Source organism: Cryptotermes secundus, unplaced genomic scaffold (genome assembly GCF_002891405.2).
Source record: "Cryptotermes secundus unplaced genomic scaffold, Csec_1.0 scaffold766, whole genome shotgun sequence".
Classification (NCBI taxonomy): domain Eukaryota; kingdom Metazoa; phylum Arthropoda; class Insecta; order Blattodea; family Kalotermitidae; genus Cryptotermes; species Cryptotermes secundus.
This window is the reverse complement of record NW_019727791.1, coordinates 163534-179391: the sequence shown is the minus strand read 5'-3', so window position 1 is coordinate 179391 and position 15858 is coordinate 163534. Positions and strand designations below refer to the sequence as shown.

The window sequence follows — 15858 nt, the reverse complement described above, 5'->3', positions numbered from 1 at the left end:
ATCATGAAGAGTTATTCTTACCATGATCAAATGGTACAACATCTGGAACCAGGCGACCATGCACAGCGTATGGATTCGTGCCACTGGATAAAAAGCTCATCCCGAACTGTTTAGCGTCATTTTATTCAGTGATGAGGTGTCTTTTACCCTGGATAAGTAAATAATTTACGAAATGTGCATACGTGGTTCCATAATAATCCACATGAGATAATGGAAACGAAATTCCAAAAGAGATTTTCCGTCAATGTTTGTTTAGTATAGTTATGTAGTCTGTTTATACCAGTATGCGCAGCCAGCCATATTACGTCAGCGCTTGCCAGTCATGTGTCATGTATAGTGTTTGGAAACCCTAAGTACAATTATGACATGGCGAGTGAGTATTTTGTACTTCAATTTTATGGCTTCACGTCACTCACAAGTTAGTTTGATGTTACGTACATTATTAACATTACAGAAACCACATATTCCTGCCAGTTTTAATATGTATTTTGTAATCAACAAGTGTGTAACACCGGTCAAAGTTTGACACTTCTCTGGCCATTATCTCCGTAACCGTTAAACTTTGGACATAGGTGTTTTGGGTTATATCGGCATACTTTAACATAAGGAACACCCTCCCGAAGTTTGGTCCATTCCTCCTGGGACACCTGTATATCAGCTAAAAGTATGTCCTTCGTAGTCTTTAATTTAGCAATATTTTTCTTCTCTTAAACACCTAGGTTGACAGCTAGAGGTTAGAGAAACCAAGAAGCAAGTGAGATTCGATGAAGCATAGGAGAGCACCCACTGAATCTGTGTACGTGTATGTGCAGGCTTGCCAGTGCACTGAGAATTGCTGCCGGAGGGTCAATATTATGGCTTCATATAGTGGATTTCCAGGACTTCCATATCAAATATACTGACTGAGAGCTTCCCTGTTTTCCTCAGTCAGTCCAGACAATTTTTTATGCATTTCAATTTAAGATAGCTCCAGCCGAGAGTAGGCACAAGCGAATGCAAATGCTGTATGCTAAAGGTTAATCTGAACTGCAACCTAGAGGTAACTAAAATATTTCAACACACTTGGCAGGAAATGCTGATTACCTGAATGAATCCTTTTATGGGCTATTAGATGACTAAGGTACTTTGTTGAAAAGCCACATATATCACAAAGATAAGGACGATCATTGCTATGGCTTGCCAAATGTTGCTCCAAGGTACTCTTCATTGCAAATGCTCGGCCACAGGTCTCACCTAAAACAACCATACATCAGAAAGGCAATAATAAAACATCTTGCTTATATAACTATGCTCTCAATAAAATTAAAAATACAAATTTTTCAAAATAAAGTCAAACAGAGGCTTACTATTAGATTATGCTACCATTATATAAAGGACCAGTTGTGAGACATACCTAAGTCTCTAGGTGTAGAAAGAACACAAACACCAGTACAAGACAATGATGGTCTAGTGTGTCCAACATTAAGGTAGTGGAGTTGATATGTATCTTGTCACAAGAAATGTAACTGACAATTCACCAAAGATTCTTATATTTTTATTTTAACAAATACAACAGAAAAAGGGACCCATTAAAGGAGATTAAAATAAGATTAAATGTAATTTGGAGGGGGAGGTTAAGAAAATATATCAGGATGGACAGAGCCAGGATACCTGTCAGTAAAATGATGGGCTATATGATATATACAGCCCTCAATTCTTGTCAGTGGCAAGGACTGTTTCTCCATAGCCATGTCCAAAGAGAATTTGGGGTTTTCATGCCCCCATGATGTGCTTAGACAGGGGAATACTAGGAAAGCGAAGGAGAAATAAAAAAAAATGAAAATATAAAAGACAGAGCTAAACATGAAAATCTGCCATGTCAAAACAACAAAAATGGTAAAAGAAGACAGAAATGAAAATAAAATGAGAGGAAGAAGAAATCTGGAACATGGTAATACGTTCTGTGAAGAATGCTGTATTTGAAGTTCTTAAAGAGTGACTATAAACAGCACAATATTTTGGATTGTAATGGTGGGTAATTTGGAAAAATCAAGACCTTTTGGCATGTCACCGACTTCTTGATAGTTTCTTGTTTAGCCTATTATTCAGTCCTGAAGATGGAGGTGATGTATTCCTCCGAAATGTTGGACGTCTTCCAAAGTGCAAGCATTACAACACAGAAGACAATACTCTTCAGTGAAAAAGACTGGAGAACACAGAGGAAGAAGTTGGAAAAATATTATAGATATTTTACAATGGGAGAAAAATTATTTAAAAGATATAAACAAGTAAGAAATGTGAAGATCTTGATTTAATACAATTTAATAAACAGTGTCCTACAGAAGAATGCAACAGCATGACATGTATGTGGTAAAGGTAAAGTTGTCCCTGTACTCATTTAAGCATGAAACACTGTAAATAAACAGGGGAATGAAGGTATGCTTCCATGCACGAGATGGGGTTCAGTGGTCAGCTATATGTTTCCCTTGTAGAAAGAGGTCCCAGTACCCATTACATAAGAGACTGAATACATTCCTAAGCTGGTCTGGACATGTTGGAAAAGAGAAAAATCTCTTTTCTTGCCAGAACTTTAATCCTGTTCATCCAGCCCATACCCAGTCACTCTACTAACAGAGAAATTCTGGCTGCTACTGTATAGTAACAATTTTGCAAAGGGTGTACATAGCAATATGCTTAAAATAGAAGCATAACTGTTGCATCTTTCGTATGAAATCTTAGTGATTTGCAAAATACTGACATTTGTATGGACGATCCCCAGTATGGCAACGCATATGAACCAAAAGATTGGGACGTGTTCGACAGCGATATCCACAACAATCACAGCGATGGGGCCTTTCATCAGAATGCTTCATACGATGAGTAATCACAAGGTGAAGTCGGTCACACGTGTATTCACCTGTATGGAAGACAAATTTATACACCAACGTAACACATGAGAAGGCCAAAGACAATCACCAAAGCAAATGCTCAGATACAGTGAGATAGACCATGAAGAATATGACGAAATATCATTTGATAATCTACGCCAGCAAGATCATAGCAGAAAGCACTGAACATTTTAATCTGTTTCCTTCTAAACATATACCATGTAAGACATGTAAAACAAGAACTTGTACGAAGAAACTCAATAGTGTAAAAAGATCTTGACACACAGCTTATATCTGTGATGTGTTTTTCTGAAAGTGATAAGTATCCCCTGTACTTGGGGGTGTGTGCACATGCGTGTCTGTCTGTGCATATATGTGTGTGCATGTGCATGTGTGNCATATTATAAGGTAAGGTTATAAAACCACCATTTAAGATCATTTTAGTGAAAGTTTCATCCTTCAAGGCGTACCATTCACTGCTGAAATACTAAACAACCTGCTTCCATGGCCGAGATACAGGGCGCCCATATTATAAGGTAAGGTTATAAAACCACCATTTAAGATCATTTTAGTGAAAGTTTCATGTTCCTATCTCATAGAATTTAAGAACAATGATGAATAAATAATTTTCGAGCAAAATTTAAATGGCCGGCTGAATATATTACCGCAGGAGCCGCGGCCGCGGAATTTAAATGACCACGTCAAAGGGTTAATGAGCACCTCTCATAATGAATAATTTGCATAACGAGCAAAACAAATTGTAAAAAAATGACTCGCTTAACGAGCGACATTTCGCATAATGAGTGACGAGAGGGGAAGTCCCGGATTGTGTGCTTGCTACATCAGCCTGTGTTTAGCGCTCGTTCCACTAGCATCTTAGTGTCGCGTGTGATCACACATTTTTCCAAACTTGTGTTCAGACATATTATTTGTGATTTTTTTTGTGAAAAGTTTAATAACCCTTGCAAATGTGTCACTGAAGAAAAGGCCGCAAAAAGACAGCCATAAGAGAATAAAAATAACCATAGGAATGAAAAGCAAAATCATTGAAAAGCGAGAACGAGGTGTGAGCGTGGCTAATCTAGCACGCACATACAATCGGTCTACATCAATGATTTGCACTATCCTCAAGAACAAGGACAAGATTAAGGAGATAGATGCTTCAAAGGGAATGACAAGAACATCTACGCAATGGTTACATATTCTTGACGATGCTGAAACGTTGCTCCTCATATGGATAAACAAAAAGCAATTGCAAGGCGACACTATTAATGAGAACATCATTTGTGAGAAGGCGAAAGTGATTTTCACCGAACTTGTTAAGAAGACACCAGGATCATCAACGGCCGAAGAAGAAGGATTTAAGGGAAGCGGCGGGTGGTTCGAGAAGTTTAAGAGAAAAACCGGCATCCACAGCATTGTAAGGCATGGTGAAGCAGCAAACTCTGACACAAAGGCAGCAGAGAACTTCATCAGCAACCTCAAGAAGCTCGTAGATTCTGAGGGTTAACTGCCGCGACAGGTTTTTAATTGTGACGAGACGGGTCTCTTCTGGAAAAAGATGCCAAATCGAACCTATACAACAGCAGAGGATAAGGTATTGCCCGGCCATAAGCCAATGAAAGACCGTCTCACGCTGCTATTTTGTGCCAATGCAAGTGGCGACTTGAAAATTAAACCGCTGCTTGTTTACCGCTCAGAAACTCCACGAGCCTTCAAGAAGTGTAAGGTCCAGAAGAGCAGGCTAAATGTGATGTGGAGGTCCAACAACAAGGCTTGGGTGACACGTGACCTTGTTACTGATTGGATCAATGAAGTGTTTGGTCTTTCTGTGAAAAAATATTTGCTTGAGATGAATCTGCCACTCCATGTCTTGTTTGTTATGGACAACGCTCCTGCCCATCCTCCAGACCTACAAGATGACCTCCTTGAAGAATTTAAATTAATCAAGATCCAATTTCTGCCTCCTAACGCCACTCCGTTACTCCAGCCTATGGACCAGCAGGTTATTTCTAACTTTAAGGAGCTGTACACTAAAGCACTCTTCGAGCGTTTTGAGGTGACTGAAGGGACCAATCTCACTCTCAGACAGTTTTGGAAATATCACTTCCACATTGTTGCCTGCCTCAAGATGATCAAAAAGGCGTGGGAAGGGGTTACCAAGAGAACCCTCACTTCTGCTTGGAAGAAGCTTTGGCCGGAGAGCGTTGTTGAATGTGACTTTGAGGGGTCTGAGATGGTACCTGTGGAGCCTGTAGTCAACGAGATTGTGTCTTTGGCCAAGATAATGGGGCTGGATGTGGATAACAATGATATCGATGAGCTTGTGGAAGAGTAGAGCCAAGAGCTGACCACGGAAGAGCTTATGGAGTTGCATTGTGTTTCACAGCAAGAAGTTGTGGAGGAGAGTTTGTCAGAGGAGGAGATGGTAACAGTAAAGCAACAATCTTCTGGCGCAATAAGAGAAATGCTAAAAGCATGGGAAACTGTTGCATCGTACATTGAGAAGCATCACCTTAATAAGGCACTGGCTATGCACGCTACAAATTTATTTAATGATAATGTTGTGTCGCATTTTCACCAAATTTTGAAGCGTCAGCAAAAGCAAGTGTCTCTAGACAGCTTTCTAGTAAAAAAGAATTAGATATGTATCAAAAATAACAAACTAATTATTTCCATTTTTTTTCTGCAAATCGAATTCGCATTCCAGGTTGGTTCATTCCGCATAGAAGAAAAAGATGAAGATGATTCATGCTCCTTAACAATGTATATATAATTTTCTTTGAATAAACGTTATACATAACATTTTTTTAGTATTTTTTTCGGCATGGAATGCATTATCGTATTTTACATTAATTTATATGGGAAAAATTGTTTCACTTAACGAGTGTTTCAGATTACCAGTAAGATTCTGGAACGAATTATGCTCATTAAGCGAGGTTCCACTATATATATATATATACACACACACACCTTTGTCTTATCTATGATCTAAACATTGACAGACTATGGCCTGTCTTATAGTTGTCCTTTTTACAAATTTGACTATGTAATTCTGTGGTTTCAGCTTCTATTTCAGTTGGACTCTAGTTTTAAGAACTCTGGTCATTACATTCTGCTTGGCCATAGGCAAAAGATGTTGCGCATATTTCTGTCTTAACTTAAGTTGAACAGAACTTTTAAAATTCTGTACTGCATGGCAAGTAAACTCTTAAGTATATGATCCTCAGATTTCACATGTACTTCTGTTGCTTGGCCAAATATTAATATTCTTAACCCACCTATTTTACTAGCCCTAATACAATAATTTACAGTCCTAATGCTGCACAAGTAATTTTCAGGTTTATCTAGAAGTAATGCTCTAAGCTTGTACTTGGGAGGCACTGATCTGAATCTCTGCCAGGACACCAGCTATCCTGACTGAGGTTTTTGTGGTCTTTTGGTCCCACCAGGCAAATTCGGGGAAAATACCTCAATTAGGCCACAACCACTTCCTTCCAAACCATTTCAAATTCACCATCATCAATTCATCAACTTACCACCCAATGCTACAGTCTCAACACTGCAAGTGCTGTTAAATAACCTACAACCTACATGTAATTCTCCTCTTATAACACTCAATGTTCTTTCAACTTACAAGAATCACATTTAAAAGGTGGACCTTGGAAGTGGGTTTTCATATGGCCATAATAATCTTTGTTCCACTGGCATATGAAGCCACATATACCACATTTGTATGTGACATCCTTCTCGTGAACTATTGCTAAGTGCTGTTCTAGATGTGTGGTATCATGTGCCACATGAGAACAGAGATGACAACCCAATCCATCTTCTGGCATATCTCCTGTAACAAAACATATACATTAGTTTCAGTGGTATATATTGCAAATTAAGATTTACAACAAGTGACATACTAATATAAATTACACGTACTAACACTTTAAAATAAAATTCTAGGAAAGCGTTACATGCTGAGAACTATACGATTTATATTCCCCTCTTAGACCTTTCAGGGGCACACAGTAGCATAGCTGACTGAGGCACTATGCTACAAACTGGAAGGTTGCGGGTTTGAATCCTGTTAAGGTGGCTTTTTCAATTTACCTAATCCTTCCAGTCACATTATAGCTCTGGGACCGACTCAGACTCTCATAGAAATGAGTACCAGGAATCTTCCTGAGGGGTAAAGGGCGGCTGGCGCATAAGGCTGACAACCTCAATGCCAAAAGCGAGCTGATTGTCTAGAAAATGTGGGAGCCTCGACATCTCACAACCCTATGGGCGTTCACAGCCTGTTAAAGGATAGCTTTGCCTTTACCTTAGACCTTTCATGACAGTTAAATTAGGAACATGCTATGGAGATGGTAACTGTTGGTGAGCAGTAAGTTATGCATGCAAAGTATTGTTCCAACTTATGTTTTGAGGTTCCCTTATAGGTTTATTTACCAATGCTTTCTAAACCACACAATACTGAATGACAAAATTGGTGTTAAAGATGAATTGGCAGAGATGTGGACAGAACTGGTCATGATCTATTTCAATGTACGTATCTTCAATGACAAGAAAGCCACAAAAGATCACAGACACAACAGTAAATATTGAAGCTAATTATCAAACCCATGACTTCCCAGACAAAATAAAAAAAAAAAAATCAAAGAAAACTTTGAGATATCCTGTCTTGAGAATTAAACATCAGACTTGGTAAATGAAGAAACACTACACAACACTTCAAAAGTTAATGATAGAAAAATTTAAGGAGGATATCTGGATGTTTCAGGACACTGAATAGAACTTAATTTTTATACAGTTGCAATGCAAAAATGAAGACAACACAATCTAAGTAAATCCCAGTAAATGTCTCCTTTTATACAGCATCATTTTAATTACCTCATAAAGTATCTGCCTAAGACAACTGATTTTAAGACATGTAACTTTGCATTCAACATATGTCATGTTTCAAAAGTTGAGAATTATCACTACTGTTACTGACAGCACATTAATGATTAGCTTCTAGATGTTATTTCAGATTGCAGGTGGTTGGGAAATCAGAGTTGTTTGTGGTGAATTACAATATCTGTACTACCTAAAGAAGTGTGTCGTACAATTAAGGCATGTGTTAACATTGATTATGTACACTGTGTGGCAGCAAGTTGTCATGCCACTGTTTTCATGAAACCAGCAGCCCCTATTTTCAGAATGAAGTGATATCACATCTTACCTAACCCTTCATCATCACTTCCAGTATCCTGCCTCTGTTGAATTCCTTTGTTTCTTCTGGCAGCTAATGCAGCCTTAAGGGCCGCAAGACGAGCTCCTGGACGAGCTCCAAAAAATTTCTGCTTGCATCTACGACGTGAACGGCATAATACTGAAGGAGAAATAAAATAATTCTCTATTATATGGATTAAAGCCCCAACTGGTTAATGATGAGGAAAACACCAAGCATCATGGCTCATGCAATAACTTGCCATTTCATATTTGGAAAATGTAAGTTCAATCCTACCAAAAATATTCTACCATTATCAATGTCTTATTTTTGTATATGTCAAATGAGCTGCAGCTTATGACCTCGTTTTAGAATACGCAAAGTATATATCTGTCTGTGATAAAGGATATTCTGCAATATTTATATTCTTCCAAAGAACAGATGTATGAAAATGTAGTGTTTCTAATGAGATAATCTCAATCTTGGTTGTGGCAGCAGAGGTGGTGGCAGTGATAAAGATGATGATGATCCCAGATAAATAAAGCATTATATCAACAAACTTATTTGGATATAGGCCATTTTGTGATCAGAACCTCTATCAAATCATCAAAGATAAGGTTCAGTTAGCTGTCCCTAATATGGAAAAATATTATGAATGTTTTAATCCAGTGACAATATACTTCTCACCAGTATGAGCACTTTTTCAGTTATAATAAAAAAGAAACACATAAAAACAGCAATAATAACAATAATATTTGTATTGAAATGGGAGGGATAACCTTAGACATCCAAAGCACACTGACCACCACCAGGTTCATTACACCACAATGTTCAAAGAACAGCTTCCTCTATTCTGCTCTTGCCTTATATTACTGTAAAATGAAATAGTAGTAACATTTTTAACTTCGAACTACTGTCACATGAGCTGAGCAATGGGGGGTTCATGCACTGAACTGTGCACACCTCTTATTATGGCAAAACATAAAGAATAATCCCCTCTCTTCCAGATTGTTATAGACTGCTATGGTGGCCACCAGCCAATTTTCAGAGTTGTGATATAAATCTAGTAACAGCAGCAAGCCCCACAACAAAAGAGTCTAAGCTGAGAGACAACATAGTGATGATGTGTCTGTGCCACGTGAAGCATAGTGAAGATGACAAGTTACTTAAGTGCAGGCAGCATGGACACAAAAATAGAGGACAGCGCAGTGGTGTAATGGCGAAACAGAGAGTACAAAGAAGAACTGGCATCAAGATCAAGTGATGACATGATCAGTGAGGTAACTGCTCCCAATAACAATAAACATTAAAGTGTCATTATTACCTGCTGCTTATTTATTAAATAGTTTCAGCATTTACTGCAGGTTTGATTATTATGTAGTTTGACATCACTGACCTTCTTCTGTAATCATGTTCAAATTTAAAATTTCAATGCTTCTATTTACGTCGTACTTCCTATCAAACTATTTATGGAGCATTTGAAGTTTTATACAGCTTAGCCGTCCAAATTCAGTTCTCATGATTACTATTTTTTTATAATTGGTCACTTCCAATAAAATATAAATAAATGTCTCCAATTTTGAATTCGAGTTTCTCACTGTGGTGACTATAACAAGTTCCATCATCTGGGATACAACTCCTTGTTGTCCAATGAATGGCAACAAACATTTCAGAGGAACATATTACCTTCCTCTTCAGTGCTGAAGAGTAAGCCAAGCAAGAAACCAGAACAATCCAGGCAGGAAGCAGAGCAAAACATGTGTAGTGCAGTTCTTATGTGTGGACTTCACCCACCACAGCCCTTTTAGGAATCAGACTTTATGATGGATTCAGAACCATATTTCAGATTTGGTCTTTGGAAACTTAGTTAAAAAAGCGTTTCTTTAAGATATGTAATGTACAATGGCCAGCAAATGCGTTTCCGTGCAAGTTTTGGATAACTTGGTTTCTCATATTTATTTATATATTCAACTGGCAGAAGGCTGGTCCCCGCAAGTCTGCACCTGGTATGTTTCCTCTGAAGCACCCCTATTAATGATGTTGTACATACAACTTAATTTCCTTGATTTTCTATAACATACGTCCTTTTTCCCACTAGGCAATCTACTGGTTTGTCTAGTGATGGAATTTTAAAGAACTGTTATAGATCACTGGCTCTGGTATTTCATGGGACACCACCTATTATGCAGAGAGCTCTAATCTGAATTGTCTGGAGCTTCTGAAAGTAGCTTAAGGCTACACCCATCCATTCAGGACAGGCATAGATCGTTATGGATCTGATTAATGCTTTAAAGGAGACAAGCCAGCATCAGTATTTAAATGCTCAATTATAAGAGTGAATACAGTCTGATTTACACTTAAAGGCCATGTGATGAACCAGTTATGTGTGTGGGCCTTAAACTTATGCCTTTTGTTAAGTGTCACACCAAAGCACTCTGTGTGCTCTTATATGTTCAAGAAAGTGCCCATGCAGCAGAATATAATACTGCAGTAATTTCCTTTCATTTGGAAACTTAATCACTTGGGTCACTGACTATGCTCCATTTTGACAACCAGTCTTCTATACTGACACGTGTTCACTACATTTTTAACATGGCTCTGTTTAAATCTATATCTAAATCTACATCAGAAGAGATGTCATCCACATATAATACAACATCAAGCCCAAATTCTTGTGCTGCAACATCATTTACGTAAAGAGAGCACAGAATCTGGTGACAGCGGAACCCTATGTCACATTGGCATGCACTGGTCTTGGGGTAAACAAACCTCCCTCCACTGAAACACCGAAGCTGCAACCTTAAATATATATGAGGTGTATCAAAAAGTTCCTGGACTGTTATTGTTGTAACTGCCATGGTGAAAGACAATGAAAGGGAAGGCCAAGGTGACACTTCCGCAAGCCTATTGCTTCAGTCTGCCACACTACATCGTGCTGTGAACATGCATTGTTTTATAAGAGTGCTTTCCTGACTTCATGTTTTGTTTGGTCTAAGATAGGTGGCAAAATCAAGCAACAGGTCTGCAAGTTTTGTGTGAAGCTTTGTTCATATTAACAAGTTGCTAAACTACAGGTATTTCAGGCATCTGATTTGACATTACAGTTTTGCTTGTTGAGAGTCTGTAGGCAGATACAATCAAGGCCGCAAACAATCTGGCTGCTTTACCAGCTTCTTCTGAAGTTTCAGTTTGGAGCCTGCAAGAAATTATCTCTGAGAGAAGTTCTTAATACCTTGGTCAGTTTGTAATTCCTTTTTTTTTAACAGCCTAAGGGTTCTTTAATTCTAAATTGATCCAGGTGTTAAAGAATAGTGTTATGTGAACTGAATCAAAGATATCCTTCACCTGCACTTCAGGAGAAAGGCGAACATTCTTCTATGTAACTTATATCAGGACATATCTTCCACTTGTAGTTCTCTTAGCTTGTCACCTACTTCTGCTGGTTTCTTGCTTGGCTTACTTTCAACCCCAAGGATGGAGGTGATTTATTCCTCTGACATGTTAGGCTCTCTCCAAACTACATGTCATTACAACCCACAAGACCATACTCTTTATGGGCACTAACTTTTTAAAACATACAGGTAAGGTAAAGTTGCCCCTGCGCTTATATAATTAAGCACTACGCCATGAAGACGTATGGGGGGGGGAGATGTACAGATCCACATATTCTTGGCATTAGCACTAGCTGGAGGTGAGTGATCAGCTTCATGCCCTAGCCACTTTACCCCCAGGGAAAGTGCCCCCAGCACCCACTGGATAGGAGGCTGGGTGGGCCTCAGTAGTGATCTCGACAATATGAATAGGAGAAAAATCTTATCCCTACTGGGACTCAAACTCTGACCCCTCAGCCATCCAGCCCATAGCAAGTCCCTATACAAACTGCACTAGCCTGACTCCTTATAAAAGACAGGGCAGAAAATAAATTTAAAGATGGAAATAAATATCTTGTACATGCAAATAATATCCTTCTGATGTGTTTCATGATAGTAAGAATTAATTATATTCTTCAAATATGATGTCACAAAACATATTATTTACAAGACAATGTCAACCTGTCCTATAGGTATCAGTTTTGTCACTTGTTCTAAATTACAACATCTTTCATATTAGTAAACAGTGTACATATTAGTAACTGAATCTCTCCTTGTTTTAACGGGACTTACTTAATTTATGTTTCACTCTCACTGTTTTGGGAACTGATGGGCATGTGTCACATTTTTCAGATTTTCTCTCAGTTATTCCATTAATATGTGCATCATCTGGAAGCTCAGTTGCAGATTCCTGCAATAATATAACACCCTAAAATACTTAAGTAATAAGTTTAAAGCACAAAATGAATCAATGTTAATTTCCCCACTTCTACTTCAGAATCTTCGCTCTAGAAGAGAACAGAAAAATGTATGGAAGTTTTCACATACAGTAAAAACAGTGACAATAGAACAGAAACAGAGGACAGAAAATCATAATTACTGCAATATATAAAAATACAAAAATATTTTGTTATGTTACAGATTAGATATTATTATTTTTATTTATATCCTATTTAGTCCTACTGTTCTACATGAGAGTTGTAACGGTTAATCAGCTATTTCTTCACTACCAGTTATTATATATGTCTTCAGATAAATAAGTAGTTGTGACACCAAAGCTTGGGTTATTCCAATTCAAACTTCAGAACAAAAATCTATTTTTAAAAATTAAAATATTTTTATGATATTTCTGTGCTCATTGCATGTACATTTCATGATGTTACATGTGATATAGTCCTGAGTTTTAAGCCTCAATACTGTCTTAGAATTGGCATTTCCGCTTGTCCCAAATGTAGCCGTACTGGAAATAACACAGGCTAACCTTCTACCATCTGATTTCAAATTACATGTTTAGTTTCTAGCAGGTAATGAATTTCTTATACAAATAATAAAATATTTATCTACTAACCAACAAATTTTCTAACTAGGTTTGAGTGTTAAGGTCTCCCAACGAAATAAATAATAATCTCTGATCTCTTAACATACTGTCAGTTGAAGGTAATGTGGGAACATCCCACATTATCACGCATTTCTACAACGCTCGCTCTTCACATCACTTTTCACCATCACGCGCGCTAACCAATCAGATTGCTTCAAACGATCGCATTTATACTACGCTCGGCGATAGCCCGCGTCTACACCATTACGCGCGCTAGCCAATCAATTCTTGCTCCTCACTTTCGAGTTTGGCTCCGCCCCACCGACCAGCGTATAAAAAGGAGCGACCCCAGAGTCGAGTTATCCAGTTTAATTCAGTTCATCAGACAGCAAGCAACTTCAGCCAGCAGGCTTCGTCGCCAGCGCTCGGTCTTCGGATACATCGGCAGGCTGCGCCGGGCACGACTGCCTCGGCCCTCCAGCGCTCTCACACCCGACTCACTGGGGCACAGCGCCTGGACTCGCCGGTGGTCGTGTTACGGTCCGACCCACTGGGCTTCTGGCGTAGCCACTGCCTCATGGCTCCTGCGACCGCGCTCGACTAGCCTTTCACCACCACCAGCAGCAACCGCCGCACTGCGATCGAGCAACCTCCATCACTTGCCGCACGGCAACCAAGCAACCAGCTGCCACGGTCGCACTGCGGCCACTCCACTCACCGCAACTAGCCTTTCTCCTTACCGGCGCGCGCCGCGCTACCTCACCGATCAATCATCTCAGCAGCCACGGTCCTTTTCAGGGCCAACAAACTGTTCCGAAGAAGTGGGTTGTCATCGGAGTAATGACAAAGACACTCGTAAAGAGAATCCCACAGTAAGGCACCATATTGACCTACTATATATGTTCAACCAAAAAGCCACAGTACAAGTAATTATTCATATGAGTAGAGGTAATTATTCATATGAACAAATCTGTTATGCCAACATAAAAGAAACTGCTCTTTGAAATAAAGTTAAACCAAAAATTGCATTCACAATAAATTTTGTCCGTTGTGTTTTTGTTTAGTAACAGAACATGCTTTCCATTATTTACCTGACATGTACATAAGCATACTCAACTTTCTTTACTAATCATATTATATTGTTCTTTCTAAAATTACTTTGTATGAAAACAAAAGACTGCATTCACTTCTTTTCTAGGTAGTTTATTGAAATATTTTCATTAAGATCTATCCGAGGACAGAAAAAATAGATTCTCTGCACATTTGCACATGCACTCACACTCAAAAGCTACCATCAATCAACCAACCACTGAAATTTCAGTCCCTTGATCTATGTTAGTCTTACTTATTGACAGCATTACTGAAAAATTTTTGAGAGCTGAAAATAATCCTATACATAAAAAGGCCTCACCTCTGAACAAGACAAAAGAAAAATGTTGATAAAAAGACAGAAAAATATGCAATAAGGGAAAATAAGCAAGTAGATAGTGTAACTGTTTTAAGCTGTGAAGCTATGATAAAAATCCAGTTTCTCTCACAGACGCATAGATAAAGCTTGTCCATTGCATATGGGATAGTGTGTGTTAGGAACTAATTCCCCACCAAATCCATGGATTATATATGTCACACCATTCATCTACCTTCCCATCTATGGGAGGATCCCATTATCATATGGGATATCAACATGTAGCATTTTCCATTGGAGAGCCTTCAAAAAGGAAACATTTTAGATACAGCATTCCCCTTCAATTTTAACAGTAATATAATGCTACCTGAAGGAATCTTCAATGATAGTACACAAAACCTAAAACATTCTCAGTTTTCATTACTTCTTAGAACTTTCTACAGAAATTGAGTTCCCATAACTGATTAACCTAATCATGGTTTAAAATGAGGATCTTTAAAGACAGGTTTAATATTGGTGATAATATACAGAGGTCACATCATGTGGGGTTTGTGGTGGACAAAACACCACTGGGGCACATTTTCTCTGAGTGCTTCAGTTTCTCCTGCCACTTCTCATTCCACCACCTTCTCCACATTCATTAATCATCCTATTATTGACGCTACATAGTCTCACTACTTACAGCATCATTAAATAGCAGAGCTAAAAGAATAGGCCTTGCCATAGCTCAAGCAGTTAGTCGCTGGCTTCCCACTGCGGCAGCCCAGTTTCGATCCTGGGTCTGGTCAAGTGGGATTTGTGGTGGACAAAGTGGTGTTGGGACAGGTTTTCTCCAAGTACTTCGGTTTCCCTTGCCAATCTTCATTCCACCAACTGCTCCACAATCACCCCCACCTATCATCTGCGGCTGGTACAATAGGCCAGAAGTGGCCGTAGTACAAGGGACTTAGTCCAACCTCACTAGCAATAAAAAAAAAAAAAGCTAAAAGAAAATATAATGTATAAAATCTCTGACTAATTAACAGTTTAGTATTCATGAAAACAATGTGGTTAAATGTTGTAATTAGCTTTTTGTTTGCTGTAACACAAAGCTGTCCAATTTAAAACCACTGCAGAGCCACATTTCACCTTAACACATTGCGGACCGGTGGTTTAAACATTTAAACCACCCTGGGGACCGGCGTTTTTAAACCTACTACCCTAACTTGTGCACTGTTCACTTTAAAAATTAATATAAAATCTCCTAATTAATTTTATGAACTGAAATTTTTGGAGAACTCTTACCAGAGCTCATAGAAGTGCTTGCGCGTGTGATATCTCTGGAAACATTCCCCTTTGTGAAGAGGCATTATGCAGAAGTTGCACATGTAGGCAGTTCTACTCTTCTTCTTGTGCTCTGCGCACACATGGCACTGCCTAGAAGGGTGTTTCTTCTTGCAATATTCACTCTTCACAATTTTCACGAGAATATG

The 15858-nt window shown here is 38.6% G+C and overlaps 1 protein-coding gene across 3 annotated transcripts in view; it reads right to left on the bottom strand.

Moving 5' to 3' along the window:
* The window catches only part of LOC111865018 (myoneurin), a 33902-nt gene that overhangs the window by 13489 nt on the left and 4555 nt on the right, over nucleotides 1–15858 (bottom strand). For 2 of the 3 annotated variants that reach the window (XM_023852710.2, XM_023852712.2), the window contains exons 4-8: nucleotides 12237–12354; nucleotides 8086–8235; nucleotides 6505–6711; nucleotides 2738–2896; nucleotides 1084–1233 (exon numbers count right to left, since the gene is read on the bottom strand). In XM_023852710.2, coding sequence (XP_023708478.1) covers nucleotides 1084–1233; nucleotides 2738–2896; nucleotides 6505–6711; nucleotides 8086–8235; nucleotides 12237–12354 — 784 coding nt within the window. The remainder of the gene's footprint in view (nucleotides 1–1083; nucleotides 1234–2737; nucleotides 2897–6504; nucleotides 6712–8085; nucleotides 8236–12236; nucleotides 12355–15858) is intronic. The other variant, XM_023852711.2, reaches the window with a different exon arrangement.